Raw genomic sequence first — 14,690 nt, forward strand, 5'->3', positions numbered from 1 at the left:
GAAAGAGCAAGTAAATGATGCAACTTTGATGACTTCAAATAATTAGTTTAATTTTCTACTAATCCTAGAGATAATTCTTTATCACTTGTCCAATTCAAAATGGGGTCTGATTTGATTTTACATTTCAGCTCTGTAGCTCAGCAGAAATCCAAGTGATTTTGTTCTTCAATAAATCCTATAAATTAATGTTTTCCACCCTGAAAACCAGTGTGTTAACACTCAGGATCTTGTAGTTATTGATGTACGTACCCAGAGATAGATTATTTACTTTTCTTTCCCCAGATTCCATTTTCCCCCCAATGTTGAGTCAGGATTAAGGATTGCATGTCCATGTGTATATAGCTAGTTCTTTTTTAATAAACTCAGTGCTAGAGGTCACATTTATAGGCTCAGTTTATATGGTAATCTTTAAAAACAGCCAGCCTAAGCACTGGAAAATGCATAGCAGGGATTAGTCCCATATTAGCAGAGAAATAGGCTTGGTCTATTAATAATTGTTTAAGTCTCATTTCCATGCTTTTATGACCACATTAGGTTTTCCCCTTACATGGGCACATGCCAGAGAGGTAATGGAGCAAGAGAGAAGAAACAAGCCCTTTTTCAGTTCACAGAACCCCAATTCTTTATTAATCACAGCTTGCTCACAATGACATACAGGAAAATAGCACTAATGAAGAGTAGAATATGCAGGCAGCAACCTCCAGGGGGGGTAGGGACAACTTCAAAACTGCAGCTATTTTGGGGATGATGTGTTGGGTTTGGTGATATTGTACTTGGCACAAGCACCCTGTCTAGTCATTCCTCCTGCTTCAGCCCTCTTAGTCCTAGATGTCTGTCCCTAGGTAGGATTGGCTAACACTGAAGAGTAAAGGTCATGATGAATGGAAGTCAGCAGTGTCATAAAAAAACAGTAACAACTGGCTCATGGTTCCAGGTGAAATAGTCTGTAGCCTCTTGTATTATTACACATGTAATGTGGTAGCATCAGATAAGTATCATAGATCATGGCACCTACAGATAAAGCCACTTGATGCTATCTATTAGTTGCTCCATCAATAAATTTTCAAGTGGTGAATTAAGCTCACTTTACAATTAGCATTTGTATGGCTGTTTGGATAATCCAAAACTTGTCATAGCTTGATGGTTACAACGTGCCTCTTTTAAATTTGTCTCAAACTGATCTTGCTTCATTTCATTCTGTTGCACAGATGTTTTTGTTGCCTCTCACCTCAAATAGTTGAAGCAACAAACACGCTACGTGGCGATTCAACCTCAATTGTACAGCACAGTACAGAGCCCTGCAGCATAAGTTGCATTTGAAAAACCATTTTAGGAGCCTTTTGTCTTGGACAGCTGAATGTGAAGTCACAATGCCTGTGATCTAGTCACTGTTTCAAGAAAGCTTATAGATGGCAAAGCAGTCTAGGTTATTAGGCAATGATTGGCCTCTAGCACCATAGAACTACTACTGACCTCATGGTGGGTTGGAATGAGAAGTCGCAGGGAATGGAATTAGACACGAGGTGCTTCAAATGAACAGACCCAGCAAATTCAACCGAGTGGAAATAGACAACATCAGAAGCCTGTTACAGGACATGTAAGATTATGAAATAACTTGCATAATGCAATAATTGTATTTTTTAACAAAAATGTAAGTATTTACAAAATAAGATCCAAGTTTTTTAAACATCAAGCAAATCATTCTGCAAAGAGACCGCATTGATTTTGTTTTTATTTTTTTTGTTTCTTTTTAAAGTTTTTTTATTGAGTTCTTGTTTTTACCTTTGTTTTAAACCACGTCATACATTTCCCATACTTATATCGCATGATCCATAATAATATAGGCAGGGGGAGTTTACTAATGGTGGGGATGGGTCACATCCACCATTGCTGTTTTCAGCCAGACAGTTCCACCTGGAGCTCCTTGTTTCTACGGACCTCTGCAGCATGCCTCTCCTGGAAAATATCAAGAAAAGAAAAATCAAATCTTTTTCTCGTTCCCCCTGCCCAGGGAGGTTCAAGCTGACAACCTCTTTAGGTCATGCATTTGATGCTTGTGCAAAACTTGTTTCACAGCACAACCATCTTTAAAAGAAGCAACACAGGAGAGGTGTCATCCACCAGACCAGCCTGAGGCACATTTTGTGTTTACTTTCTACTCCTGCTCTGGAGCTCAGTCTTTTATCTGATATGGTCTTATAATCCTCAGTGCCTCACAGAATCTCATTTAAAAGGGCCACATAGAGAGGTGCTGCTTGCAGCATAAAATGTGCCACATGCTCACATTTGCCCTTTGAATTCCTGGATATTAAACTAAATATAGGGAAGGATGAGTGAGGAATTAATTGCCTGCACATTGTATGTTAGTTACTCTGTTATTTGTAGCATTTAGGAACTGTAATAAAGATGCAAGAACTTAGTTTCAGTAAGTCAATCTGAACATCTCAATAATTTCCTTAGTCTGAACACTGAAGCTACCTGTCCACTTGAGTCTTTCTCTGGCTATGACGAAGAATATCATCTATTGCTCTAACTTAACCTGTAAATCAGTCCTTGAAAGATCTGTAATACTGAATGCTAGATTTTATAAGGGATTTGTTGCTTGGTGTTCCTATTAACTGCAGCATACAGAAGTTATTTCTGCAGTAGCTTGCAGACACCAATTCCTTGGGGAACCCACATCTCAGTGTAACTTTAGAAGACTTGGAACAGATATTTCACTTCTTTTTCTGTATATTAAGAATTCACTTTTGATGTTGGCAAATTATGTCTGTTTTTTATGTTTTGGTGTTGGCAAAATTGTATTTTAAATTACTGGTCAGTGCAAATATTTCCAAGTAAGTTACTGTCATCTTTCCTCAGAAGTTTTTCTTGGGTTTCATGCATATATGCTGTCAAATTCAGGGTTTAACAGTCTGTTAACATTAACCTAGGACAGAGAGATGCATCAGCTGTCCTTCCCACTTCCTTTTGGACTTTGAGAATAACTAATTTGCTTTTCCTTTTTTTTCATAAGGTCTTGGAATGTGTCTGCAAATGAAGCTAATGCAAAAATGTCAAGCAATCTGGATATAGCTCTTAAGCTCAAGAATCATCCTGTTTGTGTAGTTATTTGTAACATCATCCTTTGGATTCTGTTGTTTCTTTCCTACTCTCAAAGACTTTTGTCTCCATCACAGATGTAGAGGTGCTTATGAAGATCGCCTTGAAAACCTGAGAGCTATTTTCTTTAGCCAAATTACTATTGAAATAGTGTATCAGAATATATTAGAAAGTTCATTATTGAGAGAAACAAATGATCATTCATGCAGAACTAATTAATTTTTTCTTAACACTTCTAAATCTTTATTTGCATGTTTCTCTCCCTTGTGTGGTAGGTTGTTTTTTTGGAGAAGGGCATATTCATCTTGCATCTAGGGTTTGTGTTTCCCTGTTTCCTCTGGATGTACCAAAGATCTCCACAGGAAAATTTACTCCATTCCTTGCAAGACTTGTGGAAAGACAGACCTCTTTTACTGTATATGAAAGATTTTTTTCCCCACAATTTTTCATCTTTCTCCTCTGAGAAACCAAGAATTACAGACATAGGGCAGTTGTTTGATTTGATCAGTGACTTTTCTTAGAAGCTAAAATCTAAACACAAGTGACCTTTCATTTGTTCACAGAACTTTTTAAAAGCTAGAAAACCAACCTTTCTCTAGAGGCAGTCCAGCAAAGAGCCATGAGGATTAAGGAGCATCTCTCAGTCTCTGCTATGAGGAAAGGCTGAGAGAGCTGGATTGTCCAGTTTCGAGACAGCTCAGGGGGATCTTACAAATATCTATAAATACCTGAATGAAGGGAACACAGAGCCAGGATCTTTCCAGTGGTGCCCAGTGACATGATCAGGGGCAACAGGCAAAAACTAAAACCTATGAGGCTTCCTCTGAACATCAGGGAAAACTTTGTCATTGTGAGGTGACTGAGCACTGGCACAGGTTGCCCAGAGTGGAATTGGAGTCTTCATTCTTGGAGATATTAAAAAGCCACCTGGACGTGGCCCTAGGCATCTGGTTCTACGTGGCCCCCCTTGAGCCTGGGGTTGGACCAGATGATCTCCAGAGGGCCCTTCCAACCTCAACCACCCTGTGATTGTGTGACCGTAGCACTTCAGTCCTTTTCCAAAGTGCGTGAGGGTTTAGACAGGCATCAGTAGCTCTGACTTAAAAATAGCTCAAGTGTAGCAGCTGAGATATGGACTATGCACATCATCTTCGCAAAATATTGATTAGGTTTTCCTCTCTAGTCTAAGGTGAGGAGTGATGGTGTGGTTACCTTCTCTTGGAGGCGTTCGATAAGAGCAGCTATATTAGCTTCACGGTTTTCTTTGATCTGTTCCATTTTCAGTATCAGCTTTTCCTCTGCCATTTTGCTGAAGTTATTGTTCTCCTCCAAAGCTTTTTGAAGCACTTCTCGCTCATGTTCTCTCTTCTCTGCCAGATGTTTCAGCACCTGGGCCTCCTGGGACTGGAAACAGAGACACAGATTGAGAAGAAATACTCATGTGGAGCAAAGCATATTGCCAAGGAGCACAGTTCCTTGCCATAGGACAACAATTCCCTGAGTGTGGAAACTGTGTAAAGCTTGCTGCCTTTTTTTAGGAGGTTACTTTGTGACTGAACTAGGTTAGATTTAGGTTTATAAGCACGGGCAGAATGTGGGGTACGCGCCTGAGGGAGCAGCAGCAGAGAAATGTCCGAAGCACTTCTGTTAACAGAAATGCTGCTGTGCTGCTGCCCTGGCTCATCTGCATCGCTCCAGTGGTTGCTCAACCTCTGACAGCTGCAGTCTCTTAGCTACAGGCATTTTATCTTTAGAGACAGGCACCTGAGGTTGAAGAAATGTAGAGTCATTTCTGTGGAGATTACTGATGCAGGACAGGTGCAATTTTCACCCAGGCTGGACTCTTCTATAACGTGCTTGAATAGTTAATAACAGGCTTGGAAGTTTATTGACATGAAAGACAGGCAGCATCAACTCAGACAATGTTTCTTCCCATTACACTTATATTCAGATTAATCTCACTGATTAGGAAGAGAAAATAAGTGTTTTATTGCATAGAAAATACCAAAAATTTTTAGTTAAAAGCTTTTATTTTTCAAGGAAGATGAAAACTGTGAGTAGGAATTAAACACATGCAGTCCATGCTTAATATTGTGTTCTTCCTTCTCTCACTTCTCAGAAGCATAAGCTTTGTTATGTGTACTCAACAAAATTTCTAACAGGAAACCACTAATCCTAGGAAAGAAGCCAAAAACTTGCAGCATTGGGCCCATTCTCCAGGCAAGTCTAGTTGCAAAGACAGTTATTTGGAAAAGATGAGCAACATCATGTGCTTTTGGATAAAATAAATGAGAGGCAGCATGAGAAGAAATAGAAAAACAGAGAATGAAATAGGGCACTGGGAGGCTAATTGTGTATTTCAGTGCTGATCCCAAGGCACTGTTGCCATTGTGATCCATAAAAATGAGTTAGTTTATGGCCTAAATTAAGGGTTTTAACCATTAATTACAATTAGTGGTAATGAAACATTCAAAATTCTATCATGTGGCTTTAAATGGACTGAAAAAGGCTGCAATTCTTCTATATGAGCAAGACTCAAGTAGGAGAAAACAAATATTTTAATGAAAGTAAGATATGCATAAAACCAAATGCACTGACAGGGCAAATAAAGGAGATTCTAGAAAAGGCTGCAAAGGCAAGGCAGAACATCTTGCAGCAAGAAGATGTTGGGGTAAAACACATCTGGCTTTGAAAGGCTGTAATGGCTTGCTTGAGATGATAGGAGAGAGCCACTTCCCTCCATCCTTATCACTTAATGAGTTTCACCTCTGGCCTGGCTGCAGGTACAGGCTCACTTCTCCATTTCCCAAACTGATCCCTGGAGCACCTGCTGGCAGGAATGGTCTCCTGGAAGGGCTGGGACCTCCCTGAAACTCTTCCTGGCTCCTCTCTCCCTTACAGCGTATGCTGAACAGAGTAATAGAGCAAGCACTTTTCATGTCTTTGTTATGCCAGATGAAAGATATTGCCAATGGGAACAAAACTTCTCAGATAGATGAAGCCAAAAGCAGAGGGAATTTCACTGATGGAATATAGAAGAAGGATGAGCCAAAGTCAGGTACAGCTAGGCCAAGAAGGAATTTTGTACAGCAATAAAAAATCATAAAAGCCCCATAAGTTTAATAAAAATATTAAAATTTTAAATAATAATATAATAAAAGTAGTTTATTTTGAAACAAAATATTTGATTTCAGATGCTTAGCATTAAACAGTTCTTAACCGTAGGTTAATTTACTAAGTAAAAAAGTTATTTTAAGAGATCTGATGCAATGTAAACCTGAAATAATTAAATATTTTAATCTCTCTTTCCCACTTGTGGGCAAACCTGAGTGGCCCAGTTTGACTAGTTATTCTAAAGTTGTTCTGCACTTTTTGTTTAATTTACTACACAACAGCAATCTCTCAAGAGTCTACTTTTGGAAGAGTTATGATCACTAAATTTTGTTTGCTGATATGAATTTTGTGAACCCTTTGCTTAAATGATCTAAAAGTAATGGATAATCTGGGAATACATTTCTCTTTCTGTTGGGAGTCTGAATAGAAAAGACACCATTAGACTAATTTAATGTAATGTCCTTTCCCATGAAACATTTCAGAAGTGACTTGTAAATTTGAAGGCTAACAGTTCATGGTGTTTAAATATGCATATATAATGTGTTATAAAATCAGACCTTTTCAGATTTGGAAAACAATTTTCAAGGACACAGCCATTCACTAATAAAAAGCAAGACTTGGTCTATGCATATAAGCATTTTTTAAAAGAGCATTTGCTTTCAATGGAGGTAGCAAAATGCCTTTGAGATTTTGAGGCATTTCCCCATTTTTCAAGGTTTGTTTTCTTCATTCAAACCTTTTGCCTTCCGGAAAGACTTTTTATCATAAATCCTGGAGAACAGTGAAAAAATTAGAGCCTCATATCAAAGTACACTCATTTCTGGATGCTGTGCTGGCAGACAGTACATTCAAAAGTAATTTGTCCTATAATTCATGATAATGAAGAAAATCCTTATCCTCTAATTCAGTATTTACTGGATGCAAATTGGGTTGGCAGCAGAAAGAGACTGCTTGAAAGCTGAACCAGGCCTCAGGAAGTGACTGCAAACCCATAATGTGATTTTCCTTTACAATACGTCTTTAAAGGCACATTGTGACGAATTTTGAGACAGGAAAATCACTGGCACTGGTTCAAAATAAAGGAACTCCCCTCCCTGCCATGAAACATCCACAGGGTAGAATGTCATTCAGACTGATGTCCCTTCTCTAATGGCCTTGTACCCCAGCTGTCAGTCTGCTGTTTCCCTGGTGCTCAGATCATTCTGAAATCCCCTTATGACAATTCTGGAAGGCGCCTGCTATGTGTTTGTACTGGATTGTCAAATTATTTTCTGTTTCCAGCCCATTTGGCAAAAGAATTTGGCCACCCTGTCTGTTCAAAGTCTACTGCACATCCAGAAATGGGTAAATGAATGACCATGGATACCCAGGGGAGCTGGGATTAATAGACTCCCTTTGTTGTTTGTCTTGGCTTTTAAATGGCTGTGTTTGGACTCACACAGCTCCACAGTGATGCAGGATTCCAACATACATAGGAGGTTTTCATTTCAAGTTTATTTTTGACACTGTTTGAAGGGCTAGAAGGGATATTTTCAAATTTTTGATAGTTCTAACACAGTTGTATATTGCTTATGGTGTTTCTCACACAGATGTGGTGAGAAAATGAAAAAAAAAGGCTGTTAGCAAGATGAAATATAAGGAAAACTAATAAGGAGAGAGAAATACGAAATGGTGGAGCAAAAAAAGCAATATTCAAGGGGGAATATTCAGAACACTTCTTAAATATAACAAGGCATAACCAATGCAGCTCCAGCTGCAGCATCTAGTGTTACATCAGATAATCAAAGCTTCATAGAGTGTCTTGGACTGGAATGGACCTTAAAGATCATCCAGTTCTAACCCCCTGCCATAGGCAGGCACATCTTCCTCTATGGGGTTGTGCAAAGCCCCATCCAACCTCATCTGGGGCACTTCGAGGGATGGGGCACCCACAGCTTCTCTGAGCAGCCTGTGTCACTGCCTCAGCCCCCCACATTAAAGAGCTTCCTCCTACCATCTAATCTAAATCTCCCCTCTTTTAGTTTAAAACCATTCTTCCTTGTTCTATCACTATCTGTGCTTGGAAAAAAACCACTTTCCCTCCATTTTACAAGCCTCCTTAAGGTACTAAATGGCCACAAAATAATGTGGGGAAACAAAAATGTTTATTTGTTAATAATTAAATATGGAGGAATAAAAATACTGGAGAATAGTCCTGGTACAGATACCTTTGCTCCAAGAAACATACTGATGTGCTAAAACTGCAGGCAAACTCCTCTCCTGTGATATTCAGGTCATATTTATTTAAGCGATCATGTGCATCTTCAGTTTTCAGAGATGAGTGGTTCAAAAGGAAATCTACGTCTGGTACCTAGCTCACCAGAGATAGATGCAGACTACTAAATACTCACTTCATGAGCAAAATTAGTCATGGAAACTGGCTTTGGAGATATATTGTTTAATTATTACTCACATGAAGAAAATTTTCCTTATCTGAGTAAGAGCTGCTTTATTTTCTCACTTCTATCTATCTATCTATCTTTGTTTGACAGATATATCCAAATATTGAAGTAATTGATACAGAGATAAAATTAATTCTTTATCGCTCTTAAACAAGAAATGGGTCCAGACAACTGCTTTTAAGCTGGAAATTTCAGCTTGAATGTATTCAACCTCAGATAGCAGTACCTTTAGTTACTAGAGCGTCTGAGTGCTCCTCTTTCACAACACATTTGTTCACTGACTGTTTTTTCTTTTTTAAAAATGCAGTTGTTCACAAGAAGCTGCAGTAATGTTGGTGTTCCTCAATACACTGTGTATCTAAGAGTAACTATTCATGAGCAGACTGTGAAGACAGGAGGAAAGGCTCCTACTGCAATGTAAATGCCAAGGTGAAGCCTTGGTATGGTGACTTGAAGTACTGATGTTTTCAGTGGAAGGAACTGAGCCTGGGATTTTTCCATGTAAAAACATGGGAATGGTCTCAAATTAGACTTGTCTCAGAAATATCCATTTGGCAGGAGAGTCAGAGACATGTGATCTGTAACTATGGGTGAAGCTCTGCTTCTAGTGAAGCTAGATAATGAAAAATTTTTCTTAAATTTAGGTGGGGATTTCTTTTTCAATTTATTTTTGTACAGTCTGCCAAACAACCTTTGGGATGTGGAGGAAAAAAAAAAAATAAAGCCCTTCCATGTTGAGATTCACGAAAACTTTCTCTTCCTCAGCTGGCACAAAAGTGCTGCTCTCATGGTTTGACCTGCGGGGCTGAACAAGGCACGTTGGGGGTATGCAAGAAGTACCACCTGAGCCTCTGCCCTCATGGTCTGCTGCAGTTGGAGTCCTGGCATTATAAAGTTAATGAGGATCAATGTCAAATTGTCTGATGGTTGTTAATTAGTGGCAGAGAAGCCCATGGCAGAGTGGGGAGAGAATGTTTGCCAGCTTTGGGATGTATGCTCATGGCTCCACGTGCTCCAAGACAGACCCTGGTGCCTGACACCAAATCCTCTCCTTGTTGGTAGCAAACATCTTCCTACAGGCACATATTCTGTAGGCTAACGTGTGGTTTTGGGTGAGGAACTGTGAAGTTTCTTGGAATTTTTGCTATCTTTGGTTACTTAGGAGTGAACCACTGTGTATTGGCACACTATAGTGTAAATCAAAATGTGACAGAAACATCTGTTTCTGGTGCTCATTACACCTATGGGACGTTTACATGGAAAAATGCTTCATGCTGTGTTACTTCTCCACAGAAGCGCAGCTGAGGGCCAGCAGCAATAGAAAGGAAGATCAATAGGTGAGCAAGACAGGAGACATATGTCTTGGGCATTGCCTATCTTCATTCCCATTCTTCTCACCTTAAAATTTGGTGGGAAAGGGTAACAGAAATGAGATGGAAGGAGAAATCTTGACTTTTGACAAGGAAGGAGCACATCCCTTCTCTGCCTGTCACCTGGAGCAGCAGTTCTGTAGGTGCCAGGCGATGTCCAGGGAGGAACATTTGTCCCCAGCTCTGCTGCCTTCCCTGCCTTCCCCCAGCAGCCTCCTGTACAGAACACTAAACATGGATGGAAAAGCAGAGATGGGTAAAGAGTGCCAAGAGCCCCCTCTGGGCAGGCTGCTGGCTCAAAGGGGCAGTGAGTTAGGTGCTGAAGCCCAGCACTGAGTGTGGTCCTGAAGCTGGCAGAGATGCCCTGGGCTGGCTGCAGCTGTGGGGAGCATAGTGAGCCAAGCCCAGGCTGGACAGCAGGCTTGTCTTGTGGCATTTCATTGCAACAGCATTAAAAACCCAGGAAGCTGGAAGTCTGTATCCAACAGCATGAAATAAAAAAAAAAAAAATTACTGTTTTCCTGCATTCTTTGTCACACTAAGCTCTAGGGATAAGCTTGATTCAGTTTCATCCCAATACAAAGCCATTAAAAGGATTTAATTACATACAATTTCTCGTCTATAATCCATAGTCTAGAAGAAATGCACATCCCTTTAGTGTTTGTTTTTTATGCTACTAAGTAAATTGAACATAGACAATAAAAACAAATAATTTGATATATGCCCCTTGAAGTCTGCATACCACTAATAATAAGAGCTGAACATTCAAGGTCAATGGGTAAAAATTGATAAATGTTAAATATCTGTAAGGAAAACTTCTGCTGCATACAATGTCACAGTGCTCTAATTTCTTAACTGAGAAGGATGAAAAGATCTGTCTGATTATCCACCAAGGTAGGAAAATATAGCACACATATGCCAAAAAAAAAAAAAAGGATATAATGACATGCTGTAAAGAGGATTCTATAAATGGAAAGGACTAATCTGTAACTAGCCCAAATTGGCTTTGCTGTGTAACGCAAAAAATACAAAATGCCTCAGGTGAAACTCTCTGAGAGTATGAGGTCATGGCTGTCAGGTGAGGTAGAGAAAATGGGAGACAAGGAAAGGAGCCCTGTGAAAGCTTACTAGGAAAGAAACAAGAATGACAAACTGGAAAAAGCCTAAGCAGGAGACTGCTGAAGTGCATGTATTGCTCTAGATGGTCTCATGAGTTTGAACATTTATTAATGAACACTGCCTAATTAATAGAGCAGAACCTAATTCCTAAGCAGCGTAAAATTCGTTAGCAACTTGTTTTCCAAAAAGGCAATTCTCATCCATTAGTTAAGCTTGATTTGAGATAAAATTGTGCTGGAAGGACATGCCTGACAGCTTTGTACATAGATTGAAAAGTATGATAACAACAGCCATGCTGGCTTTTGGAAAAAGCCTGGTTTGTCTAGCAGCAGAAAGTGGAAGAAGATGCTGAGGAAAACTCTAGATGAAGTTGGGCAAATATCTCTAGCTTTCATCAGTCAGCAGGTTCCATACTTCCTGAGTCACAAGTTCCATTCACATAGTAATTTCCTACAAGGTAGTTCTCTATCAATTTTGCTATTATATTTTTGAACTAAATAACATTTTAATAACCTCTAAACAATCTGTGATAACAAATATATCTAAACTAAACAATACATGAAAACATGATTCCTTTTTGAAATTTCTGTCTGATGATTTCTTTGAATTTTTTGTCCCCTTTGGATTGAGTGAAATAGAATATAATTGCTCCTATTCATCTTCTCATTACCATTCATGACTTTGTAGACTTATATTTTATCTTTCATCTGTTGTCTCTTTCCAAGCTGAAAAGTGGACTGTTTAATTTATCTTCTTATGGAAGATTTTCTGTTCCTCTAATTGCTTTTTTATCCTTCTCTGCACTATGCTTTTTTGGGGGCAAAAATGAAGTCAATAGTTAAGATGTGAGAACACCAGAGATTTTAACAGTTATGTAAAGAAACATTTTGCTCTGTTCTTTGTTCCTTTCCCAGCAACTTCTGCTGCAATGCTAATGTGGAGGATCTTGTCTATTAAAATAACTCAGTTATATGTTCATTCAAAATGAATACAGTATCAAGGGGAAGAAATGGCAGGTGTCTCTATTGCTATCACTGATTACCAATCTATTGCATGATGAGTTTTTCTTTAGGAGGAAATGAGCAATAATGAAATCAATGGAACGAAATCTCTCAAACATTCAATTTGTAATTTCCACCAAGTATATGCATAATATCAGGCCTTTTATTGCTGTCATTTCATTCTGTGTCTGTATCTTTACTTGAGCATTTGTACTCAGCACACAGAAACTTCACAGACTGAGTTTTTGGGAAATATCATAACTTGGATGAGTGAGAGCTCACCCCTCTCTGCAGGTGCTAGTGCAAATGGAAATTCCTTGGATATACAGTCATGTCCTCTTACTGAAATGAATACTCTGGCAGAAATATTTGTTTGAAAGAAGTGATAGTGCTAATGACTGTGTGCTGGAACCACAGGGTCATTGTTAGCAAGCCAGCAAAAATGACAAAAGTAGCAACACTGCAGTTATCATCTAGATGAATTGTTCAAATTAGTGAGGTCCAGAATAGTCAGGTTTCACTTTAAATCCAAACAACGTGCCAGGTTTTAAAGCCCTGTCAGTAATCCAAATCTACTGACTTCATCAGACACATAACAAACCACACCCCAGAGTAATCATTCCCTTGAGGTTCTTGGCAGTGACCCTGATCTTGTCTGACAGAAATGAAAGAGAATGGAATTGCTTTTCCTGGCTATCTGTGGCACAGATGCTGTACCTGAACTTCTGTTATGTTTTTGATGACATCAGGAAAAGCTGTGTTAACAGCAGTTTTAGCAAGAAATTACATTGTTTAAAAGAGAAATAAATGGCTTAAGAGACATATAAGCTTGTTTCATTTTCAGAAACCCTCTATGAGGGACTTCATGGGCAGGTAGGAGGGGTTTCTAATGCCTATTTAATTGTGCAAGCTGATTTGCCACAAAATAACATCGATCTCCTGGGTGAAGGACACAGAAAGCCCCAAGATCCTAAAGCTTCTGCTTCTCTCCTTTTGTTTATCAGCAAAAAGAAACATGAATTAACCAGGACAATATATTACCAATTTTAATTTTTCTGTGGTCATTGCAGCCAGTCATGACTTTTCTGAAATGGCGCAACACAGCACAAATGCTGTGTGTATATAGAACACTGATGATTTCCAGCCTGGCAATTCAGGCTGGTTATGGTAAGTGTCTCATTGTCATCTTCTGTTTTATCTAATCTGGAGTTTGTCTTTTTCTCTTTGTAAAAAGTAAAAAGAAAAAGCAGCCTGATTTAGCTCTAACTTAGAGAAAAGGAAGACCTCTTCAACACATCAGTCACGCTGAAAGGCAAATAAGCAGTTAATGGGTATTTCCAGCTGCCTTTGTGCCAACTTTTGTGAGAAAGGTGTAACAACTCTTCCAAATGCCATGTGACAAACTTAGTGATTATGAAACAGAGTTTTACCATTGTGGGTAGGATCATAAAGAGGGGAAGACGTAGTCTGCACAAACCCCTAGAAAGCCAATTTCCATCACTACTGAAACTGCTAGAAATGTCTCTTAGCATCTGTGCCATGCTAGTGTCTTCATTCAAGTGTGTGGGAATGATCCCAAACTCACTCTACTCAGGGTGTTCCTCTATATTGCATAAATAAGACATTTTAGCTGCCTTATGCAGAGCCTGTGAATAATTTCCATGGATGCTATGAGGAGTCAAGATCTGGTAGCACCAAGAGCATCTGCTTGAACTGCAGATCTGCCTCTTAAACTCAGACAAAATAATTGCACTGGCTTTGAGCAACTATTACAGATGCCCTGAATGAAGCATTAGTTATGCTCGCATTGTAAGCAAGTGCATTTGAGCCCACTTGGCCCCTGTCTGAAGCTAGATCTATTTTGTGATGCATGCTTCCCCAGCACTGAGACCAGTGAGGCTTGCTTGAAAGCTGCTGAAGGACAATGAACTAATTCATTTCTATAAACATATTGATGATTTTTGTCCATGCAGGCTACCATGACTCAGTGATGGCAATGGAAAACACACAAAGAGACAGGAAACTCAACTGCTATTCTGTACACTAAATCATGTCTAATTACTAGCATAATTTTTTAAGGAAAGGTACCTTTCTCCTCTCCTCTGCAGCCTCCAGCTTTTTCTGGATCTCCTCAAGAGAGAGTTCTTTCTTCTTTGGAGAAGCTAAAGTTCGTGGTGCTTCTGAGACTGGAGACGGCGGCTTTAGGATCAGTTCAAAGGCCTGGCCTGAGGCACGTTTGTTGATTTGTTTCACTTCCATGTCTGCACAATAAGGTAGGAAATTATAAGTCCTTAATACACCAGCAGTATTCAGGAGAGAAACAGCACTGATATCAGAGTAGGATCAGAAGCACAGACAAATGATTTAGCATCTTTGCCTTGGGCATTTTAAATGCAATGGCAGATTATGGGCTGAAAACTATTCTTGGGAGTACATTCCATTTTATTTGTAATTGCTTAATTATACCTTAATCTCATAAAGATAAAAATTTACAGCAATTTTGGATGCATATTAGGGTTCTGTGCCATTTCATGCCCCCTGCA

The 14,690-nt window shown here is 39.2% G+C and overlaps 1 protein-coding gene across 1 annotated transcript in view; it reads right to left on the reverse strand.

Moving 5' to 3' along the window:
• Positions 1-583: 583 nt before the first annotated feature.
• Positions 584-14,690, reverse strand: part of STMN2 (stathmin 2) — a 39,924-nt gene continuing 25,817 nt past the window's right edge. The window contains exons 3-5 of the mRNA XM_054295790.1: positions 14,236-14,408; positions 4,315-4,506; positions 584-1,956 (exon numbers count right to left, since the gene is read on the reverse strand). Coding sequence (XP_054151765.1) covers positions 1,897-1,956; positions 4,315-4,506; positions 14,236-14,408 — 425 coding nt within the window. The 3' untranslated portion in view covers positions 584-1,896. The remainder of the gene's footprint in view (positions 1,957-4,314; positions 4,507-14,235; positions 14,409-14,690) is intronic.

Source organism: Melozone crissalis, unplaced genomic scaffold (assembly GCF_028551555.1).
Source record: "Melozone crissalis strain CALT ecotype California unplaced genomic scaffold, PUWL_Pcris_2 ptg000002l_1, whole genome shotgun sequence".
NCBI lineage: Eukaryota > Metazoa > Chordata > Aves > Passeriformes > Passerellidae > Melozone > Melozone crissalis.